At 32.3% G+C, this 15,528-nt stretch overlaps 1 protein-coding gene and 1 non-coding gene across 6 annotated transcripts in view; one reads left to right on the forward strand and one right to left on the reverse strand.

Moving 5' to 3' along the window:
* LOC122538679 (NAD kinase-like) overlaps positions 1-11,409 on the reverse strand; it is a 33,705-nt gene extending 22,296 nt beyond the window's left edge. For 2 of the 5 annotated variants that reach the window (XM_043672961.1, XM_043672956.1), the window contains exon 1: positions 162-402. Coding sequence is in view for 3 of the 5 variants with exons in the window: in XM_043672971.1 (XP_043528906.1) it covers positions 9,641-9,694; positions 11,130-11,242 (167 nt within the window). In the remaining 2 variants the exon portion in view is untranslated. Of the gene's footprint in view, positions 1-161; positions 403-6,584; positions 6,702-9,640; positions 9,695-11,129 lie in introns of those variants that run through there. The other 3 variants (XM_043672971.1, XM_043672992.1, XM_043673003.1) reach the window with 3 other exon arrangements.
* Trnag-ccc lies at positions 6,077-6,147 on the forward strand. The gene has a single exon. It is a non-coding gene; the product is annotated as a tRNA-Gly (tRNA).
* Positions 11,410-15,528: the final 4,119 nt, after the last annotated feature.

Here is a 15,528-nt window from a genome sequence, read left to right on the forward strand (position 1 = left end):
GATATTTTAAAATTGCCTCCGAATTTGGTATCAAAGATTACATACACAATAAGAAATGAATCACTTTCCGAGAGTTTCCTGTTCGACCGTTCAGTACCGCTCGTCGATCGTTTAATCGCGAAATTACACACAACTATTTTTAAAAGAGAAAGCATACTTACAAGGCCGGGGAATTCTAACTTTTAAACGTATCGTCGCGAGTAAACAAATATGCGTTTTCGAGACACGCTGGGCTAGTTCGCGAATAACAGTGCCTCGTAGGGAGATCCTTTCGGTAGAAATCGATCGCGTCGAATAGAAACGAGGCCTCGAAACCGGAATTCTCCTGTTGAATGAAACGGCCGCGTATATACAGCACAGTGACGAGCCGTACCTCGATCGACGACCGCTCCGAGTTCACTGAGCAACGACTTTACCGGCTGCAGCTTCTGAAAGGCACTTAGGGCTTTCTAACTCACGCCCCTCCCCACCGCCATTCCGTACCAACTATCTGAATGTACGCGATAAAAAAAATATATATGTCGCGGTGGTGGCAGCCAATCGTGGCCATCGACACTTGTAATTTCATTCTGTCGTTGCAAATTTGATTTCTAATTTTTTTTATCAAACAGATCGATAAAATGATTCCACCGATGTTAATTAGACAGATGATGATCGTTTGTTCGTTGACATATTTCATCATTTTGTTTTGTGATTGCAAGATTTCTGTAAGTCCTGTAGATTTTTAATCTGATAATAATCGTTTGATTCAGATCATCATTAGGCTTCTCATTATTTCGCTCTGTGACTGTAGATTTTCTTGCAAATCTTTTAATCTGAGGAAAATCTTGCGGATTTGTTGGACATTAATTAAACAATCGTTCGATCATAATACACTTTCGTGTTATAAATAATTTTATTTCATCACTGATTGCTCCAGAATAATAAGAGTCTTTCATAAGCAAATGTGATATATATATGTATATGTTTAAATTCGTTTGATTTCATTTAATTTCATTTAATTATCAATTACTGTCAATGACACTCCAGAATGAAGTTTTTTCATTCGAGACTAGTTTGTTTTCTTGAAGACTCGAAAATACTTGTTGCTTCGCGCCTGCGTTCCAGATGGTTTTCTGGAGCTTTCAACAGTAGACAGCACGTGCACTTGGACCCCTTTTTCGCGTTCGCGCCCTTTGTTCTCGTTAAAGGAAGAGTACTTGAAAGAACGAAGATTGCTTTTCACGGTAGCCTCGACTCTAAGTCAAGCTAGTCGCTAACCGGTGAAAGCGACAATGAAAGGCGAACGAACGGCTAACTGGTTCATTTGTAAAGAGACCTTACAGCTACTCGAGAGTCTAGATCGAGCTGAACTCGACCTATTTTTTCATTGTTCTTTCCACAATCTAATAGAGTATCCGATTATTCATCACACCACCGATAATATCATATTTTCACTTTTTTCTATTTTCGATGGACTATTACGTTATATTCACTTTGCAACGATTTTCCACTATTTTTTGATTGATCACTCTGTAACGATGGTCTTTCTCTATTTCTTGTTTGTTAAAATATCGAAAGAAATAACTGCTGTACAACGATTATTTTTATCTACTTTTTGCTTAATAGAGAGTCGTATCGTGTGACCTTTCATAGTCTCTCTCTCTCTCTCTCTCTCTCTCTCTCTCTCTCTCTCTCTCTCTCTCTCTCTCTCTCTCTTTTTTTTCGCTAGACTATTACTTTTTGCTAGAATATTACATAATAATCACTCCGACAGCGATAATTTTTATGCGTACTTTGCTCAGTAAAAAATTGAACTCTTGCGTTCATTCTCTTTTTTTTTTTCCTGAATTTTTCTTCTCTCAGAAACGTTGTATCTTGATAAGACAAGACCGTAGTTGACTTCCGGCCATCGACTTCGTGGCCCAATGTTGTTGAACCCGAAACTGTTGTGTCGAACTGGTTGAAGCATATACCGTGGACTTAAATTTGTAGTACGAGCAAAGTCAGGGCCGATTCTATGCCTCAAGACGAGACAAAAACCAAGAGTAACAAAATCGCTTTTTCACAACACACTATTTTTAAAGAAAGGAGAAATTTTTTTCAAGCGAAAAAATTTTGTTCCACATCTTCGATTTATATTTGCATCTTTTCGTAAAGACACTTGAAAAAATAGGACGGAATACCTTATAGCTTTGATTCATTTATTAAATATTATGACAGGCAACGTGTTTTCAACATCTATTTTATATATCTTATGTTGTGTGCATTCAAGTTTTCCGTAAATGCATAAAAATCCGCAGTTCAATAATAAGTATCGTTACATCAAGTTTTTAAATTTAATTTTATCAAAAGCAAAGCCTTCATTTTTGAACCATAGAATCTGCCTGGCTTTGCTTGTAACGCGAATTTAGGCTCATCGTATAAGTACATATCGTGTAAGTAAATAAAGTTCGATTTCTCGTCGCGAAGAAAATATTTCTCGCGAATACGAGGCGCTCCATTCGACGCCTCGTCGATTGCATAACAAACAGTGGTATGTTCTGCGAGAAGTATATATAACAAGCAGGTCGTAAGGCATAACTGTAAACCAGTTGCGTGTAATGCAATTATGGTATGAAAGTGATCAAAATTTATTGCGGCCGACAGTGCCCGCATTGCAAAACTAATGGGGACGAGAAACAAACTGAGGTGTCCCGTGGAAAAACAGGCGCCTTGTCAGGGTCGTGTCATTATTTCCATTTTTTCCTCAATGTTTGAATAAAAATGACATTTCGCTTTTTAATTCTTTCGTCACACTAAAATTGATTCTCTGCAGTCTTTCCAGTCTATTTTAGTTTATTTTACACTAAAAGTTGTCTCTAATCCGTAAGTGAACCAGTCGCGATCATATTTAATTTCAAATTTACAATTGCATGATCTGTTGATATCGTTGTTTGAGAATTTACCTAGTCCTTTATTGTCTCGTTATATTAATAAAAGAAACGTTTATCTACCAATTCGACATATGTAAATTAAACAAATTCCAACTATTAAACTAAAGTTGAAAGTTCAGAGTTGAAATCGGACGTCACGTAGCAAGAAAGAGTTCTGCGTGAACTATTGTGAACTATTAAATAGATAACACAGTCATTTGAAAATTGTAGAGAGACTTTTGAGAAGATCAAGAATTATGCTGCAAGTTATTACTTTCATCTTTTATTTTTAACTGTATTTCGATTATCACGACTTAATCTGAAGAAAATTATCCAGAATGTAATAACTAAACATGCTAAATATTTATTAGTTGACATTTTAAAGCTCAAAGCTAACCAAATATAACATAATTAGTGTTCTGAGCTATTGAGAGTTACTTTGAAAGTTATTTTATTCATTTGAAAGACGAATTATCGTTGCTATTTTACTTTGGATGCTCAAGAAAAGAAATCTGGCTGCAACATGTCTACAAAGATATGTCATTTTCCGTACGCATTGATCTAATGGACGAGTACTTTCCACGGGAAGGAAACGCTCATAAAGTTGCCATTTTATGCATTTCACGAAATAAGATACTTTCTCGCGGAGGAATATAAAACCGGTGGTTTAAGGACAATATTGCGGTTAACAATGAGGTTACGTCCTTCAACAAACGCTTTAGAAGTGGCCAACAGTAAATGGAAACGAACGTACAGGTGGTCGTCACATTTCCCCGAGTTGAATTGTCACGACAAACAGGAAAGTGGAGAATTATGCAAATCTCACGAATGGCTCTCGATTGAAGTTGAAGGAAAGTGTGTCGTAGAAAATAATACCAGTTGAAATAATATTGGAGGGGTAGGTTTAGGGTGTGGTGACAATACAATAGAAATTCTTCTTCTTCTATTTTTCTTTAATGTCGCATCGACAGTAGTTTATGTTTTTGAGATACTCTTTGTATGTCATTTTGAGAAGTCAGGTTTATGTTTGCGTTGATTCCGTATTTCTGTCTTTGGGTTTCTATGGTGTGGCTTTCTTCTAAGGCTTGAATTTAATGGGATTTCAATAGAATCATATTTGTCCGAAATTACAGTGGCCACTTTTCCGCTGGCGTGGTTTTCGTTTATTCGATTTTTGACGAAGGTGTTGAGATGTTTTAGTATAGGCTGGTGATTTCTTCTTTTTTTTTTCAAATTTGTTTCTCGAAGGCAAATAATATCAGGGCTGAAATTATTTATGAGAATTTGGAGTTGTTCGTAATGAGTATAGTAACGGTTTATGTTCCACTGTATTATTATTTTCATAATGTATTTGGAAGGGCTTTGGATTTGGATTTTGCTGCGATTATTTCGGATTCAGCTTTCGGATGGGCAGCTAAATAACGTTTCAAGTGTCTCTGTCGCTTTTGTGAGCTTTTCGCAGAGTCGATGTATTCTGTTTTTTATGCTTCTTTCGTTTAGATGGGGGTAGATTTCTTCAAGAGTTTGAACAAGGGTCGGAATGATATCGATAGTAGTTTATTGCGATTTCCAATGGATGTGCTGATCCGATGTCTTGGAGGAGGCTCTTGATCTGGGAATAATTTAGCTGGGAGTGTGAAGGATTTTTTTTATTTATTATTTCTTTTGCTGGGGCTAACATTTCCTCCAGTTTGGCGGAATCGGAAACTGGAGATTGGGGAGGAAGTGGCTTTAGTTTGATTATTGCGATTTTTTTTTTTTTTTTATGTGGATTAATTGGTGGAGGCATAGAGACTCTGTCATTTAAGCTAACATAGTCCGGTTTGTCGTCAGCTGATGATTGTGACGGTGGTCTTTTGTAACTGAGAAGGATTGGTGGTTGCTCTGTAGGTAATTTGTTCGTTGTTTGATTAGGATTGTCAATGTTTGTCTCGGTAGTGATGGGAATCTTCTTTACCGGCAGTTTGAAGGATTGAGTTGGTGTGGGAATCGTTGTATTTGTATTTGGGATTGTCGTTATGTTTGAATTTTGAGTTAACAGGCAACCTTTCGCTAAGTGACCTTCTTGTTTTTCGGAAGCAGAGAAGGCTGTCGATGGAGGTGAAAATACGGTATGATGTATCTTCAAAAGTTATTAGGAAGATGGATGGGATTTTTCCAATGTCATCGGGATCAATGTATGCCTGTCTTCTGAAATTGAGAATGTGAGTGTATTCCGGGTCGGTCATTCCTGCTTTCAGGATTGTTATTCTGGAGCATAGCTTGACGTTGTTTCTTTTGAAAATTTTTTTCAAATTTTGAGTTGAGTATGACCGGGGCGACGTTTGATAGAATTATTCTTTGGGCCGGAGTTAATATTGGTCTTAAGTTTAGCATATTGTTGTTGACCGTTATTGTTTTACGCAGATTTGTTAGCTGTAGCACAGTTTCTTTTTTATCAAGATATGCGCAAATTATTTACTAACACTAACACTATAATAATATGGATTGGAACTCGTAAGCGGGACTCGTATCGGACGTCCGTACAGTATGACGGCTAAACTGAGACTATAATAGAAACTAATGACGTACTTTGTTCGGATAATGGAATTTATGGCACAATCGTAAAAATTTTCCCGTGTTTACGTGGGAGAGGATTATTTAATTTAAATTAATTTGTACAAAACAACAGAAATATAAAATTTCTAATAAAACTGAAATAATTTTTTGTTTGATCTTAAATTTGACTAAAAATTAAAATTCTTTCAATTCTGACGCAAAAGATAAGACTAAAGTTTAATAAATTTTAATTTTAACTCTGTGAAATTCAATACATAGTGTAAAATTATAATGTATTACATACACATTCTACTAAATATCAGAATACAATCTTTTTAATTATAATTTGAAAACAATAACGAGAATAATTACAATTTAATTATAATAAAACACGTATCTACATTTAGAAAGCATTTAACGATAATTTCATGCAAGTTGTAGTATTTTGCATCTTATATAAAATTTAATTATCATACAGATTTGAGAAATAGGAATTTTTCGTATAAAACGCTGAATATTTATTTTATAGTTATTGATATGTATATGATTGTTTCCCAGTTATTATATTTTTAAGCATAATAATATTAAAGTATTTAAAATTACAGGAGAATATCTTTATGAAAGTGGCATGTAATTTGTAAATAGCACTGCTGGTGTAGTGGTATCATGCAAGATTCCCATTCTTGCGACCCGGGTTCGATTCCCGGGCAGTGCAACTTTATTTTTTTTTTTTTCCTTTCAAAAAAAATATATTTTTCTAAAACTATGTATCTACCTAATACTTTTTATACATAAAAAATTTAATCTAAATATTGTATCGATTTTTTACTTGACACCTTTTACCACTGCACCTGCCATTTCAATTCGTACTTACACATTTTAGCATCAGTAGTTGAAAGGGAAAGTATTCGGTCAGAAGTAAAGCAAGAAATGTCACTGGCTTTTATAATAAAATTTCGTAGCACCGTGTTTTTCATTTACGCTCGTATCTCTACAAGCTTTAATATCAGATCTAAAGTAAAAATATTATTCAAACAACCACTTCGGATACTTCAATCCTCGTTATCGCGACAATTTAAGGCGAAATTTTATCCGGAATTGTTGAACTAACTCGGACTTAACTTGTCTTATTACTGATAACGGTAACCATACCTAATAATTTTATCGATGCATGAATATCGTTTGAGCAAAACCGCCCTACTCAGTATCCAGCCACTACGTTGCATCACTATATACCGGTTATCACTATACTGAAACGACTTGATACTTTTCACCCATCGGCAAACTGTTTTGTTGACGAAAGAAGGAGAACAAAAATGTCTGATGATAACCTTGGCGATAACCTAGCGAACTGATTGTGAGTCGCGTGTTTTACCCATACATTATGATTTTTGATTGATTTGCGGATTCAGATTCTGGATTCGCATGCTACTTATCTTCTCCAAAGTTAATCTATGCTCCATAAAGTTATCTCTCCCCATAAATTAGACACGTGATGCGTATTACTTCAAAACAACTATCAATTAATCATAAAGTCTTGTCTTATTGATTTGAACGTATTCTTGGAGGAGGATGTAACATTACAATAACCTGATGATGAATGAATATGAATAATAATTTCTTTGTTTAGAGATATCTTATTTTTAAACTGTATTTTTATCTTTGCTTTAAATATACGAATCTGTGTGTGTTCATTGAAATATTACAACCTCAGATTCAATTTTTGCATCTTTTAACATTGGATTAAGATATTAAATTCGTAAAGATTAATGTGTAAAATCATAAAATCACACATATAAAAAACATAATTATATAACAATTATAAACGAAAATATATAAAACTATTACGCTAGAAAATACATGTACGTATATTGTCAATAATAAAACTATACACTTAAGGATTAATTATTCTTGAAAACTTTTACATGTAAAACTATTGTCACCAACTGATTGAATATTATGTCAATTTCATCAATAAGAATAATTAGTTTTTATAGATAACACTACGCATTTAAGAGTTAATTTACCCATGGCTCTCAATCAACTTCATGTATGAAACTATTGTTCCGAATGAACTTAAAATTATTTTTATTACAATGAGAAGTCGTAACGAAGAAAGTGATATTTGAGCCAGTTTTTTGGCGTCGATGGTCGTAAATGAAAGTTGCCAAAACGACCGTGAATTGGGGTAACTTTCTTAATTCGACAGGACCAACTCGTTTTCGAACGTCTGGAAACCAGTATTCTCGAGCGTGTCAATTGCACCGCGAGAAAGTTCTTTCTAAAGCTCAAGGTTAATTTCGTTAAAACAACACGTCTGACTGAAAACTAGTTTCATTTTTAACAGTCGCAGCGTTATGAAACGCAACGCTATACTTTGAAGAACTTAGCAAATAAAATAATCGTATTTAGCAAGCAAGCGTCATAGGCAATTCGATGAAAAAGCTATTCTACATTCAAATTTAAGGATAAAAATAATCTAGAAATAATTGAAATACAATTACAGAACAATTAAACGAGATGCATGCATAAAATTATACCAACATTAATATGACACATCGTGCAAGCTATCAAAGGAAAAAAGGAAACGACTTTGTGTGCGAGAAAACTTGCCTCTAAAAATGGAAATAAAAACGGATGCAGACGTCAAACAAAACACTGAAACGTTGTAACATAGTGTTCCACGACAGTATTGCAGTACTTGTAGAAATTTTTTACGGATATATATTATGTACGTTGTGCCAAAGAATTTAAAATATTATTAATATTGTAGGAAGATTTGAATATTGTGGTTATATTGGTAAAATCTGAAAGCTTTATTACTTTGGTTATTATTTAATTATTACTTACTTAATATAAACAGTTGTTTGTGATTTAATGTAAAAATTTTAATACACATAATATTTAATTACTATTTATTTATGATATTATTATTTTAAACTATAATTGATTATATTTAAAATCCAGATTTATAAATTATATTTAATATATTTAGATATATTTGATATTCTCATTAAACGAAAACTATACGAAAAAATTTTGTTTCATTTAAAAATTATGTTTCAAGAGCTAGAATATATACAGAATACAAGTTCAAGGAGATTCTTCATAAAAAATTTAGAAAAAAATATAGAATAGATTTTTTTTTTTTTTTCGTTGAAGATCTAATTTTCAAAGAAATCGAGATTGAAAATTCAAATTTGAATCAAAATCAAGTACATTTGTATTTGGTTGATTTAAGACTAAGAACAAATTATCGAAGTTATTGTATTACGTATGAAAATGTATAAATCGAAAATATGGAATCAAATATTTCTTTAAAATACCTATACGAAGTACTTTAAGTAATCGAGAAAATTAAATTTGAATAGTTATCAAATAGATATGACCTCTGTTTCTTTGAAAATGGAAAATTTTATTCTCTTTTTTTGACTTTAAAATAACTTCTTGCTTATTACTTATTCGTCAAATTTACATGTTCGTACTAATATAATCACAATATAATCGTATCTCATTACAATAATAATAAAATTTAAAGTTTCATATTGTTGCATTTAAGGTATTCGCAAAAGTTTATTGTAGTAAATGTTTAAATACTTTTGCGAGTTGTCTGTGCATATATCGTTTCTTGTTGCATAAATTTTTATATTCCAGAAGTGACATTCAATAGAATATGTATTAGTTCATGTTGAACATACGAACGAATACTAATTATATAGTATTTGTTAAAATTGATTAACTCTTAATTTTACAAGGAATCAAATTTTATCAAGGATCCATTTGGATCAGGTATTTACCTCTCACGTGAATAGTATTCTTAATTTTATAGAATTTCACTACTATTTTTACATTCTATATTTTTTTCATTTAATGCAACAATGCATTTTAAGAGATATATGCTTCTAATCTTTCAGAAAAAATAGATTTACTAAGAAATTTGAATTTTCAATCGTTCATAGCAATTTTATAAACTTCAAAGCTTATTATTTTTATATCACAAGACAACTAGCATTTCGAAATTAAACAGAGAGTTGAAATACCATTTTTGGAATATAAAGTTCATCTGTCCCGAAATTTCTACATAGTATCTACTGTATAAATATACATTTCATTCAAATTATTGCAAAATGATAAAGTAGGACTTTTTTAACATGCTGATGGCGCCAGTTACAAAGACACAAACGTTAAAAAGTAGAAATCTCCGTTACCTTCGCGGCTCCACTGCCTCCAAGTAATCGACTGTTAACTCGCACCGCGTGTTGCTTCAAGAGAAACAGAAATGGTTAGACATCAATGAAGAATAGGTTAGTCAAGTGACGTGTATCAAATTCTTAACATTTGGACGAAATTTAGCTGTATCACATGTTCCCAAACTACGACAACTAGTTACTTATCCCGGATTAATAAGTAGACACTGTATATAACACGGAAAGAATTGGAAATGTTAACAATTAAAATAGATATCGTGAGGAAAAAACTTGTTCGACTTGATGTCTAGAAACTCATTATTAATATGCAAAGATTTCATTCACAGACAAAAATTAAATCTTGCCTCGCCAACAGCTGCGTAATAACGATCATTGTTAATTAAATATCGATAGTATAGTAATTCTAACGATCACGATGTGTTGTTACATTGTTACATTGCTATGTACTATTCTAAAATGGAAAGCATTGTTACAAATAAGAATGGCAAGGTTCGTTTCTGGCCTTGGCCTAGATCGTTCGATTCATCTCGGTGAAGGGTTTCGATCGAGACTTACAAATAAAAAGAGTCGGGTCTATCAAAAAGAAAATGAAAAGAGGTTCATACAGAACTCCAAATATGTATTTCTCTCTTCAATAATCTGCTTATATTGGTTTGTGAATAAAACTACATATTTTTGTATGAAATATTCTAAATGGTATAAATATTCATAAATGATCAAAGTACAGGTTCGGTAGCTGAAATACTTTTGGCTGGCTTTCATTTTGAAAAAAATTATTACAAAAATGTGAGTCTGCGTAAAAAAACTGCAGTCTATTTTTGTTATTATTTTGAAAGGTCCAACATTTTTGAAATGCATAACCTTTGTAGAAGGTGCAAATATGATCTATCGTATAGTAATGTTATTTTGGCAAAGAACTGAACTCGAACCAATCGCTTCGAATGCAATTATGTTGACCATTACACCACCATTGTACATATATAAAACAGGTGATGAACAACACATCGTGACCTAATACAAGCCAATCGATATCGCAACTGGTTTGAGCCTTCTTTGGCCTTGACTTTTACGCCAACTTCACGGAAATATTGTATCCATAGATATCACCATCACTTGTGACTGTATTTTATAATCAATTGTCGTGTGTGATTCTTTTATTTTAAACGTGATTCTTCCATAGACACGCTCGTTGGTCTAACAGGAGTCGGAGCCAATTTATTTTCGTCCAGTTGCTTCTCTTAATTATACACGTGAAAACGATCGCGACTATTACGTCGAAATGACGTCATGCATTCGCGTACGATTTATGAAATTCAAATCAGAATTCCATAATTGAAATGACCTATCGATCCCGACAACACGTAGATCGTTCTCGAGTTTTCTTCAGATAAAAAATTAAAATATACACTCAGGCTTCAATCTCTTGTCAGTATGAACAACTACACGTGTTAGTCAATTAGTTTCACAATGTATTAGTACAGGAATATACCTGAACGTTTGCTGTTTATCGTGCATCTTGGTGACGGCCGTTTTTTTCGGTACGTTTTCATCCAACTCGAGGTCCACTATCGCCCTAGCCAACTGTAAATCCCTCTCGTTCATCCTGTTTAACTTTTTCTCTCTTTCTTCGATTGCAAACTGATCCTCTCACAGTGAAGAACGATTTGTTGTGTGGCGATTGGAAAACAACGTTGATGAGTACACCGTGAATCGGTAGGGAATCTAGTTGCCAGAACCACACCGAGAGATGTCTCGTTGCGTACTGAAAGCTGAATACTCGCTCACGGACGTAACCTCGAGGTTGTCGAGCTTATTCCAATGGAATTCTCTTTCCCTTTCTCTCCAATCAACACATATGTCGTGCAAAATACCGGCCGGACGAATAAAACCACAAACGTGGAGGAAGTTTTGCGATAAAACGGTTCTATTATCATCGGTCGGAGTCCTAGCTATCTGCTATTTCGCGATATACTCGCAATCAGTCGAGCCGTTCGTTTCGAATTAATTCTAAGTAATTTTCGCCTTATTTCTCTCATTGGCTTCCTTAGCTGCTTACTTCAAACAGACGTCAAATGATTTTTCATGGTCGTTCGTTTTTGCTCGACAGTTCAACTCCGATTAACTTGGACTTCAATCGTCTACGCAATGCTTATGTAAAATCAAATGGAATAATTGCTTTAATGTGCAACTTTATTTTTTTGTCTAAACATCTTGTCACAGATCTACGTAATTCAGTATTGTAAATGCTTTTTGAATAATGTAACTTTATATTCTATGAGGAAAGGATTTAATCCTGCATCATTTTCAATGTTGTGAGTTTCATATCGAAATATGTAATCTTTGCAACAGAAGATCTCAAAACTGTCTACGAGATATATGAATAAACTTAGCATCTTATGGAATTCGGTGTCCCATGCTCTGAAATACCGACATAGTAAAAAAAATTTCTGGGTTTTTTAGCGCACTCTATGCTTAAACGACGGTGAGTTTGGAAACTACAGCAAGTAAAACGATCGAAGTTGAACTAGTGAAGGCGCCTGAATTATGATTTTTAAAACCCATTACAACAAAGGTGTGCGAGAACCTGAAACGTCGGGTCGGGTCGGGAACAGAAAATTTCGAATTTATCGGGATTCCCGAAAGAGTTGGGATTCGGGAAAGGATTATTAACAAGAATAAATAGTTCGTTAAAGTCCACGCCTTCAACTATATCGAAAGGTCGCAGATATAGAACCATCATTCGAGCAATTCCTTCTGTTATATCTTTTGGTTTAACAATCTTTCTCGTATCATTTTGTACATGCGACAAATTTTATATCGATTCAGTTTCTTTCTTTTCAAGTACATCTACTTGTGTTTGGATGCATATGCTTCAAATGGCGTAATAAACCAGTAGTATTTGCATACTTAGTTTTAAATTAATGGTGACAATGTGTGCACTCCACTTTTGTATTATCTTTTTCCTGAAAATGTTCCCAAACAGAGCTTCTCTTTACCATCTTCCTTTACACGATATCTTTCGCACTAATTCCTGCTACCACAACTTTACTCTCACTATCATTCGACATTTTTTTAAATCTTTATTAAATTTACACAGATTTTGAAATATACGTCTGAGCTTCCCGAATTTCTCAGCGATACTGCCCAACAGCGTACATAATGTCCAAGTACTAAGAACGCAGTCACACTTTCGTTTACACCAGGTCACACGATTCTTAAAATTCGTGTTTCCAATAACTTCACTGGCAGAAGAAATTGAATTGTGTATTTACATATTTTGTAGGCTGCTAGACAGCATTGTAGAGTAGTTCGAGAAACGGTAGCCGGATTCTCGAAATCTTCGGAAATCTCGAAATTTTGGGGAACCCGACCCGACCTCTTCCCGACTCTTTCTGACCATCGGGTTCCCGATCTCGCACACCGTTATATTACAATGTCAAATTTTTAATAGCGAAATGTGAAGCTAGCAGGGCTGGGGAAAATTTGAAATAATTTGATATAAAATAGCAAACACTGAAGTATTTGAATAAATAAATACTATTTAGAAATACTATTACATTTAATGATCAAATGAAATACTATTTGGAAATATTATTTCATTTAACACTTAAATTAAATACTATTTCATTAGACGTTTAAATCATAAGAAAATACTATTTATTACTTTCACTCGGATTCAAATATCGAAAATAATGAATTGAAAATAAAACAAATTTTAAAACTAAACATATTTCGCAACTGTCACTCGCTATCTTCCATTCTGTTAGGTGATACATTATGAATGTCGACGAGTGTAGCAACCAAGATTAGTATGTGAGTTGCGTGAATGTTGTGTATTGGTAGTTACGCAAAAAACAGAAGATGAACGAGATGAAGAAGAACGAGTAGTATGGTGCATGTGCGTCTAAGATATGATAAAAATATAAACGAGATACGTGTATACGTACATATATATAAAATATTTTAAAAACCAGCCCAAATAAATTCTACCGAAAATTTGATTGGATATAAGACAAATTAAAGAAAAGAAGAAAAAACAACCCTCTGATTTGCAGAAATAATTATTGTACAAGAAACAGTTAATCCTAGACATTCTAAAAAATTTCTGTAACAAAAATAAACAAATTCGCATGAAATATTCTCCATACGAACTTTGTATATATTAACCTTAAGCGATACGGATGCTCATTATCAATTGAACTTCCGGCGTGTGCACATCGACCAAAATTTAGAAGTGAGTTTTTAAATAATATTTCTGAATATTCTACTTGTTTAAACATTATCTAATATTACAAATAATTTACTTGCAACAATTAAATTCTCTTCTGTAATATTTCTAAGTGTTATTTAAAATATTTAATTTATAAGAATCTTGAACAATGTACTTAAGAGAAATGACTTATTGAATGAAATGATTAATTTAATTGTTTAATAATAATATAAAAATTGTGAAAATTATAAAATAGTGTAAAATAGAAATATTGTAGAAATAAAATAATTTAATTATTAAAAATTCAATTGTTTCAAATGTATTAAAATGTATATAATTATTCAAATTGTAAAATAATGCATTTAGATCATATTTTTGTATATTATTTAACAAATTTAATTATTAATTTAATCAATCATTGAACTTCAAAGCATTATTTCATAGTTTGAACATTTCATTATAAAAATTAAATTAAATTATTTAGAACAAGGGAAAAGACAGTTACATAATACATATATTCTTTGCAATTTGAAACAATAAGCGAGTGAAAATTTTTATATGTTGTGCGATTACTCTGACGCGACGATCACTGCTTAACTCGATTTTTGACCGTATAACTTATCTCTAGATACATTTCTATTTAATATGCATCAATGCAGTTATAACTTAAAAATTAATATCATAAAAGTGTAAATTTAGCTTTAGCCAGTTGTAGATAAAAAAATTAATAAATTTTTACGTTTGACATTGAAAGATATTTATGAAAGTGTAACCTTGTGATAGAAATCAAAAAACTACTGATTAGTATAATAGAGGAATTGTTTCTCGAAATACTAAAAAATATTATCAACAATTCCGGGTTACTGACGATCGGAACATTATAGTAACCTTCAGCGGTACGGAGATTCATTATCAATTGAACTTCCGTCGTGTGTACATCGACCAAAATTTAGGAGTGAGTTTTTAAATAATATTTCTGAATATTCTACTTGTTTAAACAAAATCTAATATTTCGAACAATTTACTTGCAACAATTAAACAATAAACTCTCTTTTGTAATGTTTCTAAGTATAATTTAAATTTTTTAACTAATAGTTCATAAGAATCTTGAACAATGTACTTAAGAGAAATGACTTATTAAATGAAATTATTAATTTAATTGTTTAATCGTAACATAAAAGTTGTGAAAATTATTAAATAATGTCTAGAAATATAGTAGAAGTAATTTAATTGTTTCAAATGAATTATTCAAACTGTAAAACAATGCATTTCGATGATATTTTTGTATACTAACAATTTTAACTATTTACTTATGACAATTGACAATTAATCAATGACTGAATTACCAAGCATTATTTTATAGTTACAATAATTCATTTATAATAATTAAATTATTTTATTTACAATAACGGAAAAGATAGTTACATAATACATATATTTCTTGCTGTCTAAAACAATAGAAACGAAATTTTTATATGTCGCGCTTATATGTGATTCTGCAGCAACGATCACTTTTTAACTTGATTTTTGACTACATAACTTTTCTCTACATAAATTTCTATTTAATATACATCAGTGCAGTTATAACTTAAAAATTAATATCATAAAAGTGTAAATTTAGCCTTAGCCAGTTGCAGATAAAAAAATTAATAAATTTTTACGTTTGACATTGAAAGAT

This window comes from Frieseomelitta varia, unplaced genomic scaffold (genome assembly GCF_011392965.1).
Source record: "Frieseomelitta varia isolate USP_RPSP 00005682 unplaced genomic scaffold, Fvar_1.2 scaffold_1019, whole genome shotgun sequence".
NCBI classification, from domain to species: domain Eukaryota; kingdom Metazoa; phylum Arthropoda; class Insecta; order Hymenoptera; family Apidae; genus Frieseomelitta; species Frieseomelitta varia.